Below are 24,750 nucleotides of genomic sequence, written 5' to 3' on the forward strand. Positions count from 1 at the left end.
TTAAAATATTTTACACTGGGCCCTAAAAACAAATATTTTGCTTGCTCCTAACCTGTTCGGCCATGGATCCTCTTACGTGTCGGTGGTTCTATGCAGCTGGGGGGCGGAGTCGAGGGAGCCCACGTTGCGTGACGCGCAGCCGCACGCTGCGTGCACGGGCCGCCCAGCCCGTGGGGGCGCTTGCCTGTTTCAGCAGCCGCCGGCTTTGAACGCCGGCAGGGGGCCTTGCTGCTGCGCGTGGGGTGGAATTCAGCCCGGCAGTCGTTCGTAGGGTCGCCTGACTGAAACCCTTTTCGAGCAAGGCCACACCTGTGAATCAGTTGGAACTCTTGCTTTTGCGTTCTTCCAATTTTCCAGACTCTTGCGACCAGGTCCTGCGCACTATGCAGCCCACGGGCCTTAAGGGTCCCCATGTGTTCTGCCGGCTGCCCCTGCTGTGTTTGCTGTTCCTGCTGACGCTGCTGCTGCTGCCGGTAACCCGTGCCCAAATCTCCCCGGGTACCCTTGGCACCGTCGGTATCCTTGGCACCCCCAATGCCACGACTGTGCCTGGGACCCTCAGCAGCACCACCTTACAGAGCACTCCCAGTTCCCTTAGCCTGCAGGAGCGTGCACAAGCCCTGATGCGGAGCTTCCCACTCGTGGATGGGTACGTAGGTGTGGCCTGGGGATAGACAGGTAGAGGCTGAGCGCCCGGCTGGCAGGGAATGGGGTTCTGAATCGGCAGGGTTGCGGAGTAGGTTCCCTCACACCGCTTTCAGAGGTCATCTCCTCTGTTACCCATGGGTGCTTGCTCCTCCCTTATCACCTTCCTGGTGGAGCCCTCCTGTCTTAGCGGGGGCGGGGGGTGTCTCAGGGAGTCACTGTTTTATCTAGGTGACTAGAACCTTGGTGAGGTGGGAAAGGTGGACGTAGGAAGGTTGATATGTCATGCCTGACTTTGTCTCCACCCTCAGTCACAACGAGCTGCCTATGTTCCTGAGACAGCGTTATCAGAACATGCTACAGGATGTCAACCTGCGCAATTTCAGCCAAAGCCAGACCAGCCTGGACAGGCTTAGGGCTGGCCTTGTGGGTGCCCAGGTACCGTTAAGGGACACACATGACAGCCTGCGCCACTGCATGGCTGCTGGAGAAGGTTGGGCCCCAGAAGGCTTAGTAGGCCAACCTCAGGGTGACTAGGGACTGAGAGTATACTGTCGTAAGTTCTGGGGAGCTCAGCCTGCAGGGGCAGGGTGGGGGGCATGACGAGAAGCCAAGGCAGGTGAACTGGGGGCGGGGGGGGACAACAGGTTCTGTGGAGACATGCAGAAAATAGGAGGATTTTGGATTACTACAAAGGACGTGGTGGACACTGATATTTTTAGTGGAGATAACAGTCCATGCTATGTCATGAATCTACAATTGGGCTGTTGGTAATAAGCCAAATAGTTATTAATACACCAGGGAGTCATGTGGCATATCACTTGGGGCCACTGACCCAGATGTGTGCTCTGAGGCCTGAGGCAGTGGTGGCAGGCCTGGGAGATTAGAGGTACATTGGCTCATTCTGGATCCCTCCTGCATCCCCAGTTCTGGTCAGTCAATGCCCCATGTGAGACCCAGGACCAGGATGCCCTGCGCATCACCCTGGAGCAGATTGACCTCGTCCGTCGCATTTGTGCCTCCTTCTCTGAGCTGGAGCTGGTGACCTCAGTCCAAGGTGGGCTGGCAGGGAAGGGGAGAAGTGGGGGCCCAAGTGGCACTGCCCCTGTGTGCTCTGACCACTTGATCTGCTACCCTTTTCTAGGTCTGAACAGCACCCAAAAACTGGCCTGCCTCATCGGTGTGGAAGGTGGCCACTCCCTGGACAGCAGCCTCTCTGTGCTGCGCAGTTTCTATGGGCTTGGAGTGCGCTACCTGACACTCACTTTCACCTGCAGCACCCCCTGGTGAGCATGGCACCTGGCTGGGATGCCATGGCCGACAGCCTGGTATGGAAACTGCTGCAGCCCTTGGCAACTAGAGAGGGCTCCAGAGATTGAGGATAGATTCCCAGTAACCCCTTACACTGTCAAAAAGTAGCTGGCCCTGGGTCCCCATCTCTTCCAGAAGTGAGGCTAGATGGTCCGACAGAGACCCCCAGGTTCTGATATTCCAAGTTCAGCCAGTTTGATTGTCCTCCCTTGACTGTCCTGCAGGGCGGAAAGTTCCAGCAAGTTCAGACACCCCTTCTACACCAATGTCAGTGGGCTGACAAACTTTGGTGAGGTGAGTGCTCCTGTTCTGTTCCCCACCCAGCTGTTCCTTACAGAAAAAGTGTACCGACCTGGATGCTTCTGATATCCCTCTCTTCCCCAAAACCCGACTCTTGCTGCAGGCGGTGGTGGGAGAAATGAACCGGCTGGGCATGATGGTAGACTTGTCCTACGCGTCAGACACCTTGGTGAGGCGAGTCCTGGAGGTCTCTGGAGCTCCCGTGATCTTCTCCCACTCGGCTGCCAGGGCTGTGTGCGACTACTTACTGAACGTCCCCGATGACATCCTGCAACTTGTGGTGAGGAAGCCCAGCGCTCAAGCCCGGGGCCAGATATGCTTCTTATATGGATTATTTTTTTTCCCAGATTTACTTATTTTTATGTGAAAAACAGATTTTACAGAGAAGATGAGATAGAGAGAAAAGGCATTTTTGAAAATGATGTTATGCTGTTTTTATTTTATATTATTTTAAAAGATTTATTTTTATTGTAAAGGCAGATCAGATTTGCAGAGAGAAACAGAGATACAGAAGAAGATCTTCTGTCTGCTGGTTTACTCCTCAAGTGTCCGCAATGACTGGGGCTGACTCAGTCCAAAGCCAGAAGCCGGGAGCTCCCTCCAGGTCTCCCACATGGGTGGAAGGGTCCCAAGGCTTTGGGCTATCCTCAACAGTCTGCAACTAGAGAGCTGGATGAGAAGTAGAGCAGCCCGGGACACAAACCAGTGCCTATATGGAATCCTGGTCCTTGTAGGGGGAGGATTAGTCAATTGTACCATCATACTAGGCCACATCCAAAGACTCTTGACCATGAATAAAGCTGATTTTTCCTCCTCCATCTCTTCAACTTGAGGCTAAACCTAGGGACCTGGAAATCCAGTGAGGTAGAATCCCCACATCATAGGTGGGTTCGCTGGCTGAATGAGGGGCTAAGGCAAGAGGGTGCCAAGCTGAGTCTCCCCACTTCTCTTCCTCTAGAAGAAGAATGGTGGCATCGTGATGGTGACACTCTCCTTTGGGGTGCTGCAGTGCAACCTGTTGGCTAATGTGTCCACTGTGGCAGGTGAGCCCCACCTTTGTCTTTGTGCAGCCCTGGCTGGACAAGGGCCACCCAGGCCTTCAGACAGCTCCACCAGTTTAGCACACACCTTGGGCAAAGTACACCCCTCCCGACAGCCCAGACAGTAGACACAGCTCTTTTTGGCCCCCTGAACTGAGTGCTGGGATGCCCTGCTTCAGAGTCTCGTGTTTGCTCCTAAGCCTTGCATCTGTCTCACATCACTCGGCAGGACAAACAGATGTTCCCCAAGGTTCTGAAGAACCCAAAGGCAGGAAAAACTCCCAAGGTTCACCCTAGGTTAGCCTGGAGTCACATCAGGATTCATGGAGTCAGCTACCATAACCAGGAGAGCTGTAGGTGTCCGTGGGGAAACTGACCAGGACTAGTCCCACAGTCTAAATCCAGCCTGTCCTCTCCTACCTTTTACTCCACTCCATTCCACCCCAGATCACTTTGACCACATCAGATCAGTCATTGGATCGGAGTTCATCGGGATTGGTGGGAATTATGATGGGTCCGGCCGGTAAGTGGTTCCCCAGGGTTTGTCGTGGGGAGGGGCACATCAGGGGCTTCTATAAATAAATGTTCCCTCTTCCACTCCCCCCACCAAGTTCTCCTCTCCTTGAGAGTCTGGCCACATCCTCCACTCCCAAGGCTTATTTGTAAGGCCCACCTGTATCTTAGTGGGTCCACTCTAGGCCATTATAGTCACTCAGCATGCCTGTCCCCCTGAGGAGAGCTCATCTGCCCAGCCCAGGTTCCACCCTGAGCCCCTCAGGGCCACAATCCCCTGGTGGGCCAAGCACACACTCAATCAGGAAGAGCCTGCAGACACTGCAAGCTCCTAGAGCTGCATTCACTGGCCCCCAGAACTTTTAGTTTCCCATAAGCGATGGGGGCTGGTAGAACAGTGGGCCCTACACCAGAATTAAGGCTAAACAGGCCAGGGGAACCCACACAGGTTCCCCCAGGGGCTGGAGGATGTGTCTAAGTACCCAGTGCTGATAGAGGAGTTGCTGAGGCGGGGCTGGAGTGAGGAAGAGCTCCAAGGTGTGCTCCGTGGAAACCTGCTACGGGTCTTCAGCCAAGTGGAACAGGTATGTTGGGCTGGGCAAAGGATGTGCCGGCGGTGTCAGTAGGTAAGGGAGCTACTATGATCGGTAGTATGCAACTGCGGACTTCCTTCCACAGGTGAGCGAGGCAAGAAGAGGACAGAGGCCCGGGGAGGCTGAGTTCCCAGACAGGCGTCAGGTCAGGCCCTGCCACCCCCACCTCATGCCGCAGTCTCAGAACAAGCATGTGGGTCCACAGCTGGAGATGACTGAGCCCCCGTCCAGTCAGATGCTGCAGAGTCCCTCAAGAGCCTCCACACACTTCATGCTAGGCCTTGTGACTGCTACCTCCCTGCCATTTCTCGTCCTGTCGCTCTTGTGACCTGACCTGTCTCCCCAGAGGTCCTGGTAGCCAAGTCCCACCAAGTCCCCCTCCTACTTGTCTAGACACAAGCATATGCTGAGAATAAATATTGCAAGCCTGGAGCTAGGTAGGAGCGTTTTTTTCTTCCTTCTGCCAGGGTCCTGTGGGCTCTCAGTTGGTGAGGGGTTTTGGACCTGGCCCCAGCCCATACAGATTTGCAGTTCCCACTTGCCTTTTCTGTTAGCTGTGTCTGGAGGAACACAGGGGCCTTATCACTGAAAGCCTAAACCTACACAGAAGTACACAGAAATCAAGTTTACTGTCATTTCCATCAGAGAATGTGACTGGGAATGGGTCCCATTCTTTCTCTGAAAGGTTGTTAAATAAATTTTAAGAAGCAGAGAGAATACAAGCTCCCATCTGCTGGTTCATCTCCTAAATACTTACAGTGACCAGGTGGTTGAAACCAACAGCTAGAAACTCAGCCTAGGTGTCCCAAGTGGGCACCAGGGACTACCCGGGCTGGTGCAGTGGGTTTGGGCACTATCAGTTTTAGTCCTAGTTGCTGCACTTCCAACCCAGCTCCCTGCAACCTTGGAAGGCAGTGGAAGGTCTGAACTCCATTGGGCCTGTGGGGCCCTGAAGAAGCTCCTGGGAATCCTTGGGACCCTTGCAACCATGTGGGAAACCCAGAAGAGACTCCTGGCTTCGGATGGGTGCAGCACTGGCCATTGAGGCCACTTGGGGAGTGAATCAACAGGTGGAAGATCTTCCTCTCTGTCTCTCTTCCTTTCTGTATATCTGCCTTTCCAAAAATAAATAAATAAATACATCTTTAAAATATATGTATATTTTTTTCATTGTGAAGTCCACAGCCCATTGGCCCTGATGAGAGAGACCCAGTTTTGTCTTAAGGGGTTTTGCCTCAAGGAGGGAAAGTGCCTTCTCAGAAGAGCGCAGCATAAGTCCGTGGGAGAGTGGGGGTGGTAATAAGAAGTCTTCTGAGGAGGTGGTGGTCCCCACCCACACACCTCCTACAGTAGGTTGGTAAAGGCGGGTGTTGGCAGAAGTGAGAAAGGTGTTCCCCCAGAGGGAGCAGGGTGCCTCAGTTCAATCAGCAGGGGTGGGTGGGGAAGAGTGCTGGGGGGCCCAGAGGTGCTGGGGGCCGCATGGGGGAGGGGCCGGGCCGGTCGCCTGGGGCTGGCTTGGCCTGAGGTGACCTTAAGGAGCCCAGCCACCTGCAGGGTCATAAAACGGAAAATGAAGACCAACAAGTAAGGAAAGTGGCCCTGGGGTTTTCTGATAGAGGTGGGGAGGTCCAGAGTGATAAGGCTGCCCAAGGAAAGATAAGTTATCTGAAGCAGTGGCATGGAAAGTGAAAGAAAAGCTCTGAGCAAATAAGCCCGTGGTTGGGTACAGGAATTTCTTGAAGTGAGGCAGGAAAAGACAAAGTCATTGATCGCGAGGTAAAGCACCTCATGTCTTGTCCCCAAGAAGGCTGGCATCCCCCAGCCGCCCCGGATGCGAGAGCCGGTGACCGGGTGGGGGTGGGCGCCGGGCAGGCAGCCAGCGGCCCTGGGCTGGAGAGACACATGGAAGCACCTACTACCGAAATGATGAAATGACGGCCACAGGGGAGGTGGCTTCAGGGTTGGCGGGAAGCCGTTGGCAAGACTGGGGTGGCCCCTGCGGGCTTGCCTCCTCCACCCCTGTCTGAGTCACGAAAATGTCCTCGGGCACTCAAGAGGCTCTGGGCGCAGAGCCAGGACACCCCGTGCCTGGTCTTACCCGGCCATTATTTAGGCCCTAGAGGGGGGCAACCTTTCCCGTCCCTTCCCACCTCCATTTTGCAACTGCTGCACGTGGAACTCAGAGAGGGCAGCCCCTCACTCAAAGCCACACAGGAATCCAGTGCTTTCCCGAGGCGTGGAGCTCCTGACTCCCACACGAGGGTCTTCCCCGGGCCCGGGGGGCCCCCCGCTCGGGGAGGAGCCGCCCCGAGCCCCTCCTGCTCCCCGCCCCCGAGGGGCGGCCCGGGGGGCGGGCGGAGGAAGTGAGCGCAGCGGGGAGGAATGCGAGCGGGCGGGGCGCGCCGGCCCGGGGCGGCGGGGACGGCGGCGGGCGCGGCGGGCACGGCGGGGCCGAGCGCGCGATGCCGCACTTCACCGTGGTGCCGGTCGACGGGCCGCGACGCGGCGACTATGACAACCTCGAGGGGCTCAGCTGGGTGGACTACGGCGAGCGCGCCGAGCGGGAGGACCCGGACGGTGAGGGCACGTCCGGGGCCGGGCAGGGGAGGGTTGTAGCGGGCAGCGGGGGCCGGCGGCGCAGGCCGGAGCCCGCACATGCTCCGCGACTTCGCGCTTTCCCGACGCTTCTCGCACGTCGACGCTTCAACTTCTCCCGATCTGCCACGCCGCCGATGCCGCCCGTCCTCCCTTCTCTTCCCCCCGCCCCTCGCGCACAGACACGATCTTTTTTTTTTTTTGGTCCCGGGCGCTCGGGCCGGGACGTCCTCCCCACTCAGCTCCTCCCCTGTGGGCCACGGGCGGGGGTTGCAGACGTGGCCGCCCGGGAAGGCCCAGGCAGCGGGGCCGCCCGGCCGGCTCTCGGCACACGGCTCAACTCCGCTTCATCTTCTGTAAACTTTCCCCCATCCTCTTGTCACCTCGGCTCTACGTGGGGAGAGAGATGAGTGGGCCTTGAGAGGCGCTCCGGGTGGGGGGCGGGGTGTTGACTCCTGAGGGTCTCTTTATGGGACAGTGACTGATTTTACTCTTCCAGCCTGCCCAGGGGGGACAGGCATTGTTGCTCCCGAGAAGGAAGGCAGGAACTGAGGCGTGGATGTTATGTCACTTGTACTAGGGGGTTTCAAACTCCGGCCAGGAATTCCAGTGCCCAGGAATTCAGGCAGAGTTGAGTGAAGCCCCTTCTTCCCAGGGGTCTCTGTCTCCCAGACCCCATCCTCCATTTCTTACCCCAGAACAGGGGTGCGTGTTGAGAGGGTTGTCCTTGCCAAGGGCCTACTCTTGGAGTACAACACTGCCAAGAACATGTGTCTGTGGGGAGTGGCATACACATGTCTTATATGTATACAAAAAGGCTTGGCATGTGCAGGTGTGTCATTGAGGGTATCAGTAGGTGGAGACTGGTTAGGGGTCAGGGCGTACTCATGGTCTCTGTTTCCTGCAGGCGTGTCGGCGATAAAGGGTGATAGTGTGACCATTGCCTATGGTGTTGGGCCCTCCGTGACAGAGATGTGTGGGAAATGTGTTTGGGATGTGTGTCAAGTGCTGTGCTCTTGACCTTGGAGCCATCTGTGATGGTGCCTTGACTGGGGTCTGACCCCTGCCAGATGTTTGTATGTTGTGAGTGACTGCTGTGCTTTGCTGTGCTTGTGGAGATGGCACAGGACAATGGCATAGGCTGCTGGGTGTCATGGAACTTTTGGGTATGACAGCTGTGTGAATGCCCTGACATGCCCTCGTCTGCCCTCTTCCTGGTCTTGTTCAGGTAGTTAGAGCAGGAGCCAGCATCCCTCTTGGCCTGATCTTGGAAGGCTCTGTCTCCCCATAGCCTGGACTGCATCCCAGGGATCAGTCTGGACCAGTGGGCAGGCCGAGCTGAGCCAGCCTCTGGCCCCGCCTCGGCCTCTCGCAGGGGGACTGGAGGTCCTGCAGCCACGTTAGCTGCAGCCAGCCAGATCCCTCAGACCTGGCCGGCTCCTTCCACTACCCCTTCTCCTTCACCTCATCCGCCTCTACCTCATCCGTCTCTACCTCATCCTCTTCTCACTAAACCCTGGCTGAGTCTACAACATGGGGGACAGTACCTTGCACCTTGGTGAGTGATTTTGATGCTTCTTGGTAGGACTGATGAGGGTCAAAGGGCACCACAAAAGTCAGCCTCAGGTTCACCTCCCTGGAGCTTCCAGCTCAAAACCCACATATGTGATCTGGAGGGTCTCAGTAGAACTGTTTAACCCTTCCAGGCCTGTGGGCAGGAGGTGGGGCGGTCTGAGGGGTACCTTGGCCCTGTGTACAGGGATCAGGAGGGTCACCTGAATCCCCACTAGCCAAGGTGGGTTCGTGGTTGCTAGGGTTGCTAGTGGGAACACTTATACCTCACAGGCAATGCCCCTCCCACCCACTCCCGACATCCAGGTCATGTTCAGGTTCACTGAGGGTCCCAGGTGGTGTGAGCTACTTTGCCTGGCAGGCATGCCCAGACCTGCCCTGGAATTTTTGGAATAGCTGAGGTTAGTACAGATATCCAGCCACTTTTTTTTTTTTTAAAGATTTATTTATTTTTATTGGAAAGGCAGATTTACAGAGTGAAGGAAAGACAGAGAAAGATCATCCATCTGCTGATCCACTCTCCAAGTGGCTGCAATGGCTGGAGCTGAGCCAATCCAAAGTCAGGAGCCTGGAGCCTCTTCTGGGTCTCCCATGCAGGTGCAGGGTCCCTAGGCTTTGGGCCATCCTCGACTGCTTTCCCAGGTCACAAACAGGGAGCTGGTTGGGAAGTGGAGCTGCCAGGGCATGAACCAGTACCCATATGTGATCCTGGCATGTGCAAGGTGAGGATTTAGCCACTAGGCTACAGTGCTGGGCCCCTAGCCATTTCCTAGACTTCCCTGTAGTTCCACAATCCCCTGGGAACTGTTCCTGAGTGAGACTTTTGGGAACTCCAGGAATGCCTACTGAATGTCTGGTCACCACATGGTCCCTTTTCTGATGCAGCTGGGCAGGTGGGAAAGGGTACTGTTTCTACTTCATTCAACAGGAAATCAAGACAGTACAGAGGATAAGCAGTCATCCTGGGCCAAAAATCTAAGCTATGCTGTTGTAATCTGAACATGCAGAGGGTGAAATACATCCTGACCAAACTGCGTATCCCAGACCTTTTCTCTGTGCTAAAGGATCATGCTGCACCCTGAGGTACACTCTGAGATCTCCAATAGGAACAGGGAATTGGCAGCTTAGTCCCCACGAGCCTGTGGTAAGCCCCCAGGACCCAGGTCTAATGCTTCTCACCAAATGGCCTTGCCTCTAGACCTCTCCAATGTTGATTTCTTGTCTCTAAAAGGGAGTCAGTGGTGTCTGCTGAGGTACTGCTTGGGAGCCTAGATGCAACCTGGCGGATGGCTCTGAGCTGCCCTACAACACTGGCTGAAGGGATGGGGGTAAGCTAGATCTGCAGGAGCATCCACAGTCTGTGGGGCATTGCCGTATGAGCAATGAGGCTTTGGGCCATCCTCGACTGCTTTCTCAGGCCACAAGCAGGGAGCTGGATGGGAAGTGGAGCCACCAGGATTAGAACTGGCACCCATATGGGATCCTGGCACATGCAAGGTGAGGAGTTTAGCTGCTCTGCTACTATGCCAGGCCCATCCCACTAGGCTTTCAAATCACCTGGTGGGGTGATTGGACTCCCTCCCATTTTGGTTCACTGTCTCACTAGCATTGATCTACATGTGTGAATGTGGAGCTGAGCAGGGCTCACTTAAGCAGGTCTTGCTGAATGAGGCAGATAAACCAGTGTCACATATTGTGTCTCAGAAATTGTCAAGGGTAGTGAGTGCACTTGACCTGTCAATCTTCTTGGGTGATAACGCACAGTGGCCCTCTGCTGAGTGGTGGTTGGCATGGAGAAAGCAACTTGAACCTCATGCTGATAGCAGGAGGATGCATCAGATGGAGGAGGAGATTCCCGTTAGCATTCTCGGCTGCAAGCAAGGGTGTGACCTAGTTCAGCAGAAAAGGTTGGCTGGCACGGCCAGTGCTCAGCTCAATCACACCGCTAATCCAGATTGGTGATAACACTCCTGTTGTCCCCTCCATTCATGTCACCGTGCCAGTCCTACTGTCAACACCAGTTACACCAAGGTGATATTCTAGAACCCTGCTTCCCATCTGTACTGAGCCCTTGAGTCACTGCTGTAGCTGCTGGGGCCAGAGGTGCAGCCAGCAGTAGGGCCTTCTCTGTTCCACCTGCTTGATGGGAAATCAGGAATGGAGGTTCAATAGGAACTAAATTTGGCAAATGGAAGAGAGTGAATGATATGAGCCCAGATATGGTGGTACAGTGTTGGAAGTTGAGACAGTCTTATAGAACAGAAGCATTTTGCTCCTTCTTATGAGATTTCCTGTAGCTGAGGCACCTGCCTAGGGATGGGTCAGGTGGGTAGGGCCTATAGTAGGCCTGTCCTTAATGTGGGGGCAAGGGAATCAAAGCATTGTACTTCCTACCAATCCCAGCTCCCACTCCTCATCCCTACTCAACCCAACAACTTCAGAGCCAGGCTTTCACAGATGCCCCAGAATACTCCTTCCCTCAGTGCTGCCTCTGGCTTGCTATGCTTCCCAGCATGCCACAGGGGCCAACTGGCACTCACCAGGTGGTGCATGATAGAGTAGCTGGCCTTGGCAACCAAAAGCACTTTGTGTGGCTTTACCTATCTAGAGGGCAGTACTTGGTCGATTTCTGAGGGCACTGAGTGGTTGTTACGCTGAATACTGAACATAGTCCCAGGAAGGGGGTCTGGGTGGAATGGGTTTGGGACCTGGCCACACCTCTCCTTAGGCTCTGCCCCTGGTGTGTGCGTGACCTTGTGTAGCTTTTCTGGGACTCCCACTGGTGCCTTCTACCACGGAAATTCTTCAGTTTTTGATTATCGGCTGCTGCCCCCATTGTCAACTTCAAGGAAGTTGATAGGATGTGGTGGAAAACTGATTACCCAGATGCTTACTCCTCAACATGTGCTGTGGGGGCGGGGCGGGGCTGGGGTTTCGGGAGACAGCTCCTAACCAGATTCTATCCCTCTCTCTCCCCATAGGACATGGCAGCCACAGAGAGAGCAGCCCTTTTCTTTCCCCTTTGGAGGCTTCCAGAGGAAGTGACTACTATGACAGGAATCTGGCCCTGTTTGAGGTAGACGATGGGCAATTCTGTGGGTGGGCAGGGGTGGCTGTGAAGACCCCAGCCTCTGCCAGGCAAGCAGGTGGGATGGTTAATGCAGAAAAATCAAGGTTTGGACAGAGCAGAAACTTGGCTTGCTTTCCATTGCTTGCTTGACTTCTATATGGTGACAAAGGTGAGGATTTTGGTGTGGAGTGGAGGATAGGTGTAAGTCGGGGAGGCTCAGCCACAGCTGGGGGTGGACCAGCAAAGCAACACGATAGAGCATGCTGTTGGCCTTCCTGCCAGCCAGGCCCTGTCTGATCCTGTCTTTCCCCCAAGGCAGGTAGTTTTCACAACCTAGCTGACAGTCATTACAGCTGAGGTGGGGCAGAAGAAAACAGCTGCTGGGCTCAGCCTCAGCAGCCGAGTGCTGGGGTGTGACGCCTACACCTGTCCAGTTGGCAGGCTTGGGCTTCCCCAGGCAGGAGCTGGGATCGTGCCCAGGCCTGCTTCAGGGCTTGGACTGGGTCCAGGCTACTATATACAAGTAGCCTGGCACCTCCTGGCCCACTGCCACCCTGCCCCATGGCTCTGTTTACAGGAAGAGCTGGACATCCGCCCAAAGGTATCATCTCTTCTGGGCAAGCTTGTCAACTACACCAACCTTACACAGGGCGCCAAGGAACATGAGGAAGCTGAGAGCGGGGAAGGGACCCGCCGGAGAGCAGCCAAGGTGAGTTGGTCGGGGGCACCACAGGAGCTCACCCTGTGGGACGAGTCAATTCCTACATGCAGTGTGGCGTCCACCCGAGGAAGCTAGGAGAACGTGGAGCACCTGGGGCTTAAGGAAGTTTAGAGGAACTGACTGACTGAAGGAGTTGCTCCTGGGGTGGGCAGAGAGCGAGGAGCTCAGTGGTGACAGAGTGACAGCTGCCTTTACCCAGTCTTTGCTGTGAGGGACGCACTGCTAAGCACTGGGGCCCAGGCTCTTGCCTGCCAGCCCCACAACAAAGCCTGAGACAGGCACTTTTATCCACTTCTCAGCTGAGGAAATTTAGAGCATTAAGTAACTTGCCTGTGCTGAACCAGCTAGACAAGATGGGTACATAATGCTAGGAGGCAGACTTTTGGATTCACTGTGAAGCATGCCAGGTCCTCAGCCTCCCACTGGGCTGATCCCCTGAGGATAGCGCAGCCTAGAGCAAGGGTCAGCCCAGCATTTCTCTCCAGCAGCCCCTGGCTTTCCTGAGCACTGGGAAAAGATGTGGGTGTGTGATTGCAGACAGACACTGCCTCTTGGGGCTCTCTCCTGCTGCTGGTTCCCCTGCCTGGTCAACATCTGGGCCCCTGGCCCTTCATCCCTTCACTCTGTTAGGGGTGATTTTCAATTTTCAAGTCTTGGTTCTGTTCCTCTAAGTGACTGGACTCAGAAGAACTGAGTGCTGGATATTTTCTTCTGCGTTTTCAAAGAACACTCTCTAGTGTCTACCTGCTGCCTCTTGAAGGTTGGAGAAGGATCTGGGCTCAGGCACTGGCTGCAGGGCCCTTTTGGAGGTCCACACCAACAGAGGGGAGTCCTGGATGGGAAAAGCTGGTGTCCAGCTGTGACTTGCTCATAGGATTTGAGCTTTGCTGGGGTATGCCAGAGAGACAGAAAGAAGCAAAACTGAAGTGTAGTCTGCACCTCACCTTTTTGGTAAGCACACCATCTGCTCTTCAGAGAAGAGGATAATCCTAAGTTTGTATGGACCTGGCCCCCTATCCTATCCAGCTGATCAGGGTTTTGCTAGCATATTCTGAAGTGCAGAGAACAGAGAACTTTGGCTGTGTGTGACTATCCATATCCAATCCTGTGTGTGATGTGGGTTGGGTGTCTCAGTCTCTATGAGTGTTACCCACAGGGAGTGAGTGATGCAGTCCTTGTGGAGGAGCCTTAACCCTGTCCCCTCAAGCCAAGCCTCCAAGCTAGAGCCTGGGAAGGGCCATCCTGCATCTCCACAGCAAGGGAGAAAGGAAGCCTGGGTCACTGTGGAGCCATGGTCCCTTGCCTAATGGGAAGCCTGAGAGGATGCAGGGGTCTAGCCTCCGCCAAGCTGCTCAGCACACCTGGTTCTAGGGTCAGGATGCAACAAGGTGGCTGAGGGTCCCAGTGCCAGCAGCCTTTCTACAGAGGAGGGGAGGGCTTGAACAAGTCATCAGGGATTCAGAAGGAAGCAGAGGAGCTGAGCTGGGCTGGGCTGAGCTGAACTGAGCTGTGGTCCTTACCCAGTGACTTTGAACAGGAGCCTCCAAAAAGGAAGTCTTGAAGCAGGAAGGGTGGGCCTCCCTGCAGACCAGGCCAAGAACCAAAGGCAGCTCTGGGCTGGTGTGGCCTTCTGAGGTTGCCAGGGGCTATTTGGGGATGCAGCAAGCATTTCCAGTCCTTCCCTTTCCCACACTGCCCTTTCCTTGAGTGACTCGCCTAGGATGGAGGTGACACAGGGAGCTCATGCTGCCACTGTCCAGTGGGTAGCGCCCACTGAGCAGGCCTGTGAGTGTCATCTGCACTTCATTGTGCAACGTGATTTGGGAGAGCAGTGCTCCCTGGGTTCCTTTGTGAGGCCCTTAAGGTTGCACACAGACCCTGTCACAGGCCACGATCCTTCATAAGGTTCTCTCCTATGCCAGGTTTGGGCTACAGGGGTTTTGCTGAGGCTTCAGTGGGAGCTCTCAGAACATCCCTACCCTGGACTGAATTGCCAGGGGCTCAGTTCTTTGCAAAGACACCAGTCCTGCCTATGTGCTCTCAGCATCTGCCCTGGAACTCCTGGCTCATTCCTCTGCCTGGGGCTGGTTGAAAAAATCCCACCTGAATCTGCTGTTGGGCCTTCCTCTCTTGGTACATGGCCTGAGCTACTCTCTGCTGTTTAGGCTGTCCCTACAGGATGTTCCAGAGTTTCAAGATGCCTCTTAATGGTGACAGGAGCACCTTTGGGACTGCTGATGAAAATGAATAGCTGAGTTTGCCCCAGTGTGGTCATAAGTCCTGAATAGCTGGTTACCGTGACCTATAGTTACTAATAAATAGAAGGGTAAATCAGGTGCCAAGGGAATGCAAGAGGGAGTCCCAGTTCTGCTTGAGGCAACCTAGGGAACTTGCTAGGAGGGGTAGCAGTTAAACTTCCTGAAACGAAATGAACCAAGGTCGGCTCTACCAGATTCAGAGGCTCTCACGGCTGGGGGTTGGCAAGGGAGGGGATGAAGTAGATCTGATGGCCCAAACCAAGGAGCCTGGCCCCCTCACACTGGGAATTACTGGACAGTACAAGGGTTTTCAGCTCAGATGGGATGTGGTTCCGAGACCTATGCTGGCAGCAGAGTAAGCTGGTACGTAAGGAGATGGATAGTCACAGGAGGGCACCACCCCAGGGTCCTAGGTTCAATGGAGGAAGGCTGAAGCCAGGCAGGTTGAACAACGTCTACCTGGACTGAGGACCAGGGATGACTTGCTGGACTTAGGCTTGAGTGACCCACTGGATGAGCAGAGGGAAGAGGACGATCAGGAGTCACACCCCATTCCACACAGAGGCAGTCACCTGAGGAGGGCTTAACACTTCTGATGCTCATCAATGTGTGCCCCTTGCTGCCCACACAGGCACCCAGCATGGGCACCCTCATGGGGGTGTACCTGCCCTGCCTGCAGAACATCTTCGGGGTCATTCTCTTCCTACGGCTGACCTGGATGGTGGGCACAGCTGGTGTGCTTCAGGCCCTCCTCATCGTGCTCATCTGCTGCTGCTGTGTGAGTGGCCGGTGTGGGGGCATGGGTGGGCCGGGCAGCCTGTGGCCACCCCGCTACTGACCCATACCCTCCCTCTCACAGACTCTGCTGACGGCCATCTCCATGAGCGCCATCGCCACCAATGGCGTGGTTCCAGGTGGGTGAACACTACCCTCCAGCCTGGTAGGGGGACTGGAACCCAGAATCCTTGACTTGTCTGTTCCCCACAGCGCCCAATGCAATTGTCTGGTAGGGGACTAGTCCTTGACTCCAGGACAGTACTCCCACTTAGAAGTTTCCATGCTTGACTGAGAGTTGGACCATGAGATATTTTTTCAATATAGATTAAAAAAAAAAAAAAAACACCCACACTCCACCCTACCCTTGCCCAAAAGGAGCCTGGTATGTTTGCCACTAGAGATTTTGAAAAAGCCAAAACATGTAGAATGGAAAATGAGAACACCCATCATCCTATCATCCTGATTTTATTACTGTGAGCCTTTTGGTGTATGGTTGTAGGGTTTTATAAAAATAATGACATCTCTGTGTAGTCATGTCTTGCTTCATGATGAGGCATGTATCATTGGTGTGTTAGTTGTGTAAAGATTAGAGTTTATGTGCACAAACTAGTATGGCTATGATATCACCAGGTGACAAAATCCTATGGAGCCTGTCATGGATTTGGTCCACCATGGACTAAATATTGTTATACAACACATGACTGTATGATTGTTTTCTGTATTAACTGTGTGTGTGTACATATATATATATGCACAATACATGTGTGTTTCCTCCCAAATGTTGTGAACAGTGTAATAGAAACCTCCATGGTAATATACAGCTTAACTTATGTGATTATTCCCCTATGTGTGGATTCTGCTCTTTACTATTTACTGTATTTGCTATTTACTATTGTAAATGCTGTTGTCATGAGCAATTTTGAACATGGATCTCCGTTCACCCTGGATTGGTCAGGAGGAGGCAGATTAATAAAGGCCCAAACCTGGGACAAGGGTGAAATGTGGAGGACAAGGGGCTGGCCACTCAGCAGTTCCTGGGGCCTTAGGGCTGCCCCAGAAAAGGGGTTGTTTCCTCAGACCTGTGCTGGGCCTTCATCAGATGGACACTAACTGGGTGCCCTTGGCAGGCCCCAGTCCCCTTTATTGGGCAAGCACCCATCTCTGTGGGTGATGTTAACATTTGTCATGAGGGAATCCTCATGAAGAAGAGTTCAACCTGTGTATACTCTGCCACAGCTGGGGGCTCCTATTTCATGATCTCTCGCTCCCTGGGCCCGGAATTTGGTGGCGCTGTCGGCCTGTGCTTCTACCTGGGAACAACGTTTGCAGCGGCCATGTACATCCTGGGGGCCATCGAGATCCTGCTGGTGAGTCCCTTGGGCAGGACCCTGGCTGGGTGAGTGCTCTCCCTGACCCTATAAGCCCCCTTGAGCCCCTCTCAGGCCCACAGGAGAAAAGGTAGTGTGGCTGTGGGAAATGTGGAGTGACAGGCACTCTTAAGGATCCAGAGAGCAGGAACTATAAAGAGGGACCGTCTGGCTTTTCCTTTCTTCCCCTGGGTTCTCTGCTTAGTATGGCTGCTGTGCCTGGATCCTGGAAGTTTTTGTGTTTGTTTTTCTTTCATTCCTTCTATATTTGTTATTTGGAATTCTTCTGTAAGGAAAATCTCGTTTATCCTCATTTATTTATTCAACCATGTGTTTTTATCAGCATGGACTTCTATTTATTTTGTTCTTGATATTAAGCCAGTACTGTCCTTATTTTGTTGCCTGGATTATTCCACTTTAGCTGCTTAGCTATTCAAGTTGGTATCTGTCTAGAACTTTATTTTATTGTTTTTTTTTTAAAGTGATACGTATTTTTAAAGATTTATTTACTTATTTGAAAGGCAGAGTAACAGGGAAAGACCAAGAGAGAGAAAGCAACCATGTGTTGCTTCATTCCCCAAATTCCTGTAACAACCAGGGCTGGACCAAGCCAAAGCGGGGAACCTGGAACTCCATTCAAGTCTCCTGCATGGGTCATGGGGCCCAAGCACTTGGGCCATTCATTGCCTCCTACCTTCCCAAGGACATTAGCAGAATGGAAAATAGAGTGGTAGCTGGGACTGGAATCGGCATTCTGATATGCAGCATGTATATCCTAAATGGCTGCTTAACCTGTGTAGAATAACCCTCGTCTCCCAGTTAGTTTTTCCAAGGTGCTATTCATATAACCTACAGGTCACTATCCACTAAAAGTGTGCAATTCTGATTTCCAGTGTATTCATAGACTTGTGGAACTGTCACCCCGGACAGAAACTCCTGCTTAGTGTTCAGTCTGCAACCTCCCACCCCATGCAACTGCCAATCTGCTGTCTATGGATTCACCTCTTCTAGATGTTTCATGTCTACAGACTCACACAGGATGTGGTCTTTCGTGACTGGCTTTTTATAGTTAGGTTTTTGGAAAGAAAATGAAAATAACAGGTTTCACTCTCCAAATGCAAACACTGAAGCTCCTCTGTCCATCTTTTTCTCTCAGACCTACATTGCCCCACCAGCTGCCATTTTTTACCCATCTGGTGCTCATGACACAGCGAGTGCCACCCTGAACAATATGCGGGTATATGGGACCGTTTTTCTAATCTTCATGACCCTTGTGGTGTTTGTGGGCGTCAAGTACGTGAACAAATTTGCCTCGCTGTTCCTGGCCTGTGTGATCATCTCCATCCTTTCTATCTATGCTGGGGGCATCAAGTCGATTTTTGACCCTCCTGTGTTTCCGTAAGTAACTTGGGGATTGGTCCAGGCAGTAACATTCTTGTCTGTAGGAGTCAGCCTCGGATGTTGTGGGTTGGGAACGGGCCAAGGCCTTCAGCCGAGCACTGTGGACCCTTCTGTCCCCCACAGGGTCTGCATGCTTGGCAACAGGACTCTGTCCCGGGATCAGTTTGATGTCTGTGCCAAGACGACTGTGGTGGATAATCAGACAGTGGCTACTCGGTTATGGAATTTCTTCTGCCACAGCCCCAACCTTACAGCTGACTCTTGCGATCCCTACTTCCTCCTCAACAATGTGACCGAGATCCCTGGGATTCCCGGAGCAGCTGTCGGTGTGCTCCAGGGTGGGTTGTCCCTCCACTCCCATCCTGCTCTGCCCTCACAGGCTGAGCGGGAGAACAAGGCACAGAGCAGTCCTTGTGTGGCCAGCTTGACAATGACTGGCGGGGGGGGGGGGGGTGCAGGGGGTGACAGGCCTGGCTGCCTGCCTGGCTCGCCTCTCAGCCTAGCTCCCAGCAGCTTGTTTTTTGGGTGAGTGGAGCCTGTCTGGCCAGCATCCCAGTCCAGCAGCCCCTAGAAAATTCTGGCAGTCTCTCCCCATTGCCATCAGCGCCTGACACTGCCCCTGGGTGATATTCCCACAGGGGCCTTAAAGAGGCTGGGGGCAGGGTGACATTGCAGCTGCTGGGAACACCCTAAGTTTCCCAGGAGTCTGCAGCTGCAGCTGGGGTCCTCATTCTGTACACCCTTGCCCCAGGAGGTAGGTGAGGCTATGATGTTGACACTGCTGTCCCTTTAGAGAACCTATGGAGCGCCTACCTGGAGAAGGGCGAGGTGGTGGAGAAGCGTGGGCTGCCCTCCACAGACGCCCTGGGCTTCAAGGAGAGCCTGCCCCTGTATGTGGTGGCTGATATCACCACGTCCTTCACCGTGCTGGTCGGCATCTTCTTCCCCTCTGTAACAGGTGAGCCCCTCTTGCCCACCATCCAACCTTGCTCCTCGCCCCCGGTGCCCCTGAGAGAACCTTACCTCTGGTTTTGCAGGCATCATGGCTGGCTCCAACCGCTCTGGGGACCTCCGGGATGCCCAGAAGTCCATCCCAGTGGGGACCATTCTGGCCATTGTTACAACATCTCTTGTATGTATCCTTTCCAGGTCTGGGGCAAGCAGGGCCAGGGCCAGGTGGCACTGGCCTGTGTGGTCTCTAGCTAGGAAGCACCGACAGACATGCACATATACTGACCTTTTCACATCTCTGTACTGCCCCTGAGGGCTCGCACTACAGGCAGCAGAACCCTAGCTGTCAGCAGGCTGTGCAAGGGGGAGGGGCACAAGGGAGCTGCATTGAGGTGAGGGGGACAACTGTGCCAGGAGGCCTGTTCTCCTTGACGTGGCTGCAGACTTCAGCAGTGTGGTTCTCTTTGGAGCCTGCATTGAAGGCGTGGTTCTCCGAGACAAGTGAGTGAGCTGGGCCCTCACCCTCAGCCCCCTGACCACCCCACCAGGGGCCCCCTCATGTCCTCTGGCCGCTGGTCTCTGCCACCAGGTAGCTTGGGTTCCCCCCTGGGACTTTGGTCTAAAATGATGGTGGCCTCGAGATCAGCTGGGGGTTGGAGGGAAGGATGGGACAGGCAGACTAGCTGCCTCTATGAGGGGGTGGAGGTCCCTCAAAACCACCCTGCTGTCTGGCTACCCTCTCTTTGGGTGGCCCCAGCCAGGGTTAAAGGGGGCTACCTGTGTGGAGCACAGCCTGAACCTGGTCCCTGCAGGTACGGTGATGGTGTCAGCAGAAACCTGGTGGTGGGTACACTGGCCTGGCCCTCGCCCTGGGTCATTGTCGTTGGCTCCTTCTTCTCGACCTGTGGTGCTGGCCTGCAGAGCCTCACTGGGGCACCTCGCCTATTGCAGGCCATTGCCAAAGACAACATCATCCCTTTCCTCCGGGTGAGCCCTTCTGTGCTTCCTTGGCCCCTCACATCAGCTGGGGAAAAATGGGGTCTAGGTGTGGCACAGCTTGCCCACAGTGGTACCAGGGCCAGGCAGTTGGGCCATGGAGAGCTTTCAAGAGCTGCTCTAGGCTAAGCTATATCCTGCTGCTGTCGGAACTGCCTGGACCCCTGTCTTTGGCTCATCCAAAATGGAGAGACCTAGCAGGATGAACTCAGGAGAACTTAAAACTCCTGTTTTAAGGGCTAGGGATGGGTATGGCCTGGGCCTTAGCAGAGAGGCCTGGGTGATAGAGGCCACAATGAGGTGTGGGTTAGGGTGATAGCAGCAGCTTCTTTCCTGCAGGTGTTTGGCCACGGGAAGGCAAATGGTGAGCCGACGTGGGCACTCCTCCTGACAGCCCTTATTGCTGAGCTGGGCATCCTCATCGCCTCCCTCGACATGGTGGCCCCCATTCTGTCTATGTGAGCTGAGGGCCAGGGCAGGGGACTTGTCTTGGAAAAGGCTCCCTGAAACCTAGTACCCTTAGCCAGGAGTAACAACACCTGCTACCAGACTTTTGATGTTGAGAGTAAAAGTGGGGGATGTGTCGTCTTATTGCATCCTCCTGCTGACAGCCTTTGATGGACTAACTCCTGAATCCATGCTACAGCCTGACACCAGGAAACTAGCTTCCAATGAAGCCACCTTCGCCAACCACTTCTGTGTGTTGCAGGTTCTTCCTGATGTGTTACCTGTTTGTGAACCTGGCCTGTGCTGTTCAGACACTCCTTCGGACCCCCAACTGGCGGCCCCGGTTCAAGTACTATCACTGGTGAGGACCAGCTGGAAGCCCTAGGAGACCCCCAGGGGCAGACAGGGTCCCACTCTGTGTGAACTTCTTGGACGGCAGCTGCTGTCTGAGAAACACTGTGGGGAAGGAGATGGTACGTGAAGTACCCGCGGCTCCAGGAGACTTGGCCTGTTTCTTTAACCTGGCAGTTAACATAAGACCTGCCAGGGTCCCCAGGGTATAGATGGGTGTGGCCTGGAGCCCTTCTGATCTTGCCTTGACTCTGCCGTTTCCCCTGGCACAGGGCACTGTCTTTCCTGGGTATGAGCCTCTGTCTGGCCCTCATGTTCGTGTCCTCCTGGTACTATGCCCTGGTCGCCATGCTCATTGCAGGCATGATCTACAAGTACATTGAGTACCAAGGGTAAGTGAAGGACTGCTGCCAACAGCCTGTGTGGCCTATTTGAGCAAGTGGAGTGATCTAAGCATTGGGTTGTTTGGGGAGCTGGGTTGTTCTTTACTAGGCATCATGGATTCCAGGCCTTAGGAGCTGGTGCTGTGGTTAAGCAGGTGTAGCCACTGCCTGAGGCAACAGCATCCCTCATGGGCACTGGCTCATGTCTTGGCTACTTCACTTCCAACCCTGGAACCTGCTAATGTGCCTGGAGAGACAGCAGCTTTCCTTGGGTCCCTGCACCCACACGGGAGACCTGGAAGAATCTGGCTTCAGGCCAGTCCAACTTTGGCTTTTTGTGGCCATTTGGAGGGGAAACCAGTGAATTCTGTCTACCTGTCCCTCCCTTTCTCTGGGACTCTGCCTTTCAAATAAAAAGAAATCCCCAGGGTGAGACTGGGGGCTCACCAGCTTGTGATGGCATCCGCAGGGCTGAGAAAGAGTGGGGTGACGGGATCCGAGGCCTGTCCCTGAGTGCTGCCCGTTATGCACTATTACGCTTGGAAGAGGGGCCTCCTCATACCAAAAATTGGAGGTAAGTTCATGTCCAGACCAGCAAGGGCCATTGTAAGGTTTTTACGGTGCTGCAAGACTAGAGGGTCAAGGGGTACGGGCTTTTCTTCCGTGATCTAGGTTCCCTATCTTGGGGTTCCCAAGGGGTACCTCCTTGCTTGTGGGGGCCATGCTCCAAGAAGGCAGGGAAAGGAGGGACTCCCTGGGAAGGCCTGGCTCTGGCCTCAGGCTGCCCCCCTCTGGCATCTAGGCCACAGCTCCTAGTGCTGCTGAAGCTGGATGAGGACCTGCACGTGAAGTACCCGCGGCTCCTCACCTTCGCCTCCCAGCTTAAGGCAGGCAAGGGCCTGACGATCGTTGGCTCTGTCATCCAGGGCAGCTTCTTGGAGAGCTATGGCGAGGCCCAGGCCGCCGAGCAGGTGCTGGCCTTCAGGGAATAGGGGGGCAGGGTGGGGGCTTGGGGGAGCTGAGGGAGGGAACTGATCCTGGCCTGCCAGATGGGCAAAGCTTTGGCTTCCAAGTGGGTATTTTGCCCCTGGACCCTCCTCATCCTCAAGCAGCTGTGCAACCATGGCGACCGTGGGGAGAGCCCCAACCAGGGAAAACTGATGGCCTTGCCTCCTGATGCCAACATGTTCCCCACAGACAATCAAGAACATGATGGAGATTGAGAAGGTGAAGGGCTTCTGCCAGGTGGTGGTGGCCAGCAAGGTGCGTGAGGGGCTGGCACACCTCATCCAGTCTTGCGGCCTGGGAGGCATGAGACATAACTCTGTGGTGCTGGGCTGGCCCTACGGCTGGCGACAGAGTGAGGACCCGCGGGCCTGGAAGACCTTTATTGGTATGTGAGGGGCACACAGCTGGGAGAGGTCCAGCGGTCATGTGACATGGTAGAGGCTGGAGGGCCCCCAGCTGGTGGTCAGCAGTGCCCCTCCCCCCAGACACTGTGCGCTGCACCACGGCCGCACACCTGGCCCTGCTCGTTCCCAAGAACATCGCCTTCTACCCCAGCAACCATGAGCGCTACCTAGAGGGCCACATTGACGTGTGGTGGATTGTGCACGATGGCGGCATGCTCATGCTTTTGCCCTTCCTACTGCGCCAGCATAAGGTGGGCCAAGGAGATGGACATGGGTGGGAGAGGGAGGCTGGACCCTCCAAGGGTGCGTGTGACTGAGCCACTCACCTACCCCAATGCCCCAGGTCTGGAGGAAGTGCCGGATGCGCATCTTCACAGTGGCCCAGATGGACGACAACAGCATCCAGATGAAGAAAGATTTGGCTGTCTTCCTGTACCACCTTCGTCTGGAGGCAGAGGTGGAAGTGGTGGAGATGGTGAGCCGCCTTGCCCCGCCTTGCCCTGTGGATACTGCGCTTGGTCCTGGCCCATCCTTATGATTTCTCTTCCCCCCAGCATAACAGTGATATCTCTGCATACACCTATGAGCGCACACTGATGATGGAGCAGCGGTCCCAGATGTTGCGGCAAATGAGGCTGACCAAGACAGAGAGGGAGCGAGAAGTTAGTAGCCGTGGAGAAGGCTGGGCAGGTGGCAGGGGAGGGCCTTTGGAGACGCCACTAGCTAGGGCATTAGCATGAATGACCCCAGCCCCATCCAAACCAGTACCCATTTACATGTGGCAAGGGGGTCACTTTGAGCCCAGCAGGTGCCCTGTCCCTTGGTTCCAAGAGCCTTGAATTACCTTCAGGCCCAGTTGGTCAAGGACCGGCACTCAGCCTCGCGGCTGGAGAGCCTGTACTCGGATGAGGAGGACGAGTCTGCAGCAGGGGCTGACAAGATCCAGATGACATGGACCCGGGATAAGTACATGGCTGAACCATGGGACCCCAGCCACGCCCCTGACCGCTTCCGGGAGCTCGTGCATATTAAGCCGTGAGTGTAGGAAAAATTTTTCTTAGCCTGCTCTGGTGGAAAAAGGTGGAGTGGGATGGGGTAGACAAGCCAGGAAGATAGGCCAGGCCAGGGACCAGGCCTCTTTCCATGGCGGTTCCTGGTGACCTGGGATGAGTTGTTATCCACAGGGACCAGTCCAACGTGCGGCGCATGCATACCGCTGTGAAGCTCAACGAAGTCATTGTCAACCGCTCCCATGACGCCCGCCTGGTTCTACTGAACATGCCCGGCCCGCCCAAGAACAGCGAGGGGGACGAGAACTGTATCCCTTTGTGACACAGAAGGTGGGGAGGGGCACGTTTCCCTGAGAGGAAGTAGGGAGGCTTGGCTGTCCCTTGATCCTCGTGCTGCCTCCTTGACCTGGTGTGCTGCAGACATGGAATTCCTAGAGGTGCTGACCGAGGGCCTGGAACGGGTGCTGTTGGTGCGAGGTGGCGGTCGCGAGGTCATCACCATCTACTCCTGAGCCCAGGGTCATCTTGTGACCTGTAATTGGCTGGGTCTAGGGAGCCCCCTCAGCACCTGCCTGCCAGCCCTGCTTTGTCTGGCCGCACCCTGGACCAAGGGCCTGGCCGTATCGATGGATCCGAGGTTCCCTGGGACCCTGGGTGATTTGGGGACTCCCCCCTCCCCACACACACACATTGCAGTGTGCTTGCCCTGCTGGAGAATGCTGATGGGGGCTGATGGGGATGCTGAAGGCTCAGCCTGGCCTGAGAGCACTATTTATTGTATATTTATTGTTTGCAAGTAACCATCAGAAAGAAAGGGAAGGGCAGCCAGGGAGGAAGTCTGGCGGGCTGCCTGAAGAGAGCCCTGGCTGGAGCTCCTGTGGGCAGGGACCCCCACTGAGCAGAGCCAGTGGAGCTTAGGCCTGACTTTTTTTCAATAAAACATTGTGTACTTCTGAGCCTGAGCCTCCTGCTCTCCAGGCTGTGTTTCCCCTGGCACCAAGTGAGGAAGGCGGAACTAAATCCAGGCCCAGAGCTGA

General features: G+C 54.9%; 2 protein-coding genes across 6 annotated transcripts; both read left to right on the forward strand.

Moving 5' to 3' along the window:
• Positions 1-383: 383 nt before the first annotated feature.
• LOC121157790 (dipeptidase 3-like) lies at positions 384-4,730 on the forward strand. Its single transcript, XM_040982168.1, has 10 exons — positions 384-649; positions 957-1,083; positions 1,573-1,702; positions 1,790-1,931; positions 2,181-2,250; positions 2,360-2,536; positions 3,215-3,299; positions 3,744-3,819; positions 4,258-4,393; positions 4,488-4,730. Exons 1-10 carry the CDS (start codon positions 384-386, stop codon positions 4,728-4,730), a joined length of 1,452 nt encoding a protein of 483 aa, XP_040838102.1.
• A 2,014-nt stretch (positions 4,731-6,744) lies between these two features.
• Positions 6,745-24,669, forward strand: SLC12A4 (solute carrier family 12 member 4). 5 transcript variants are annotated; one of them, XM_040982505.1, is made up of 24 exons: positions 6,789-6,985; positions 11,551-11,645; positions 12,217-12,348; positions 15,250-15,396; positions 15,478-15,532; positions 16,632-16,762; positions 17,919-18,160; positions 18,287-18,501; positions 18,957-19,121; positions 19,201-19,299; positions 19,558-19,615; positions 19,927-20,101; positions 20,450-20,568; positions 20,820-20,918; positions 21,181-21,300; positions 21,761-21,865; positions 22,094-22,262; positions 22,489-22,684; positions 22,785-22,954; positions 23,047-23,178; positions 23,258-23,365; positions 23,554-23,738; positions 23,888-24,021; positions 24,134-24,669. In XM_040982505.1, exons 1-24 carry the CDS (start codon positions 6,865-6,867, stop codon positions 24,223-24,225), a joined length of 3,264 nt encoding a protein of 1,087 aa, XP_040838439.1. In that variant the 5' UTR covers positions 6,789-6,864; the 3' UTR covers positions 24,226-24,669. The 5 variants fall into 5 exon arrangements, with proteins under 5 accessions (XP_040838441.1, XP_040838439.1, XP_040838440.1 ...); XM_040982506.1 differs by having other exon boundaries at positions 6,789-6,979; XM_040982509.1 differs by having other exon boundaries at positions 6,806-6,979; positions 23,047-23,160.
• Positions 24,670-24,750: the final 81 nt, after the last annotated feature.

This window comes from Ochotona curzoniae, unplaced genomic scaffold, assembly GCF_017591425.1.
Source record: "Ochotona curzoniae isolate NIBS_2020 unplaced genomic scaffold, NIBS_Ocur_1.0 contig_3622, whole genome shotgun sequence".
Classification (NCBI taxonomy): Eukaryota; Metazoa; Chordata; class Mammalia; order Lagomorpha; family Ochotonidae; genus Ochotona; species Ochotona curzoniae.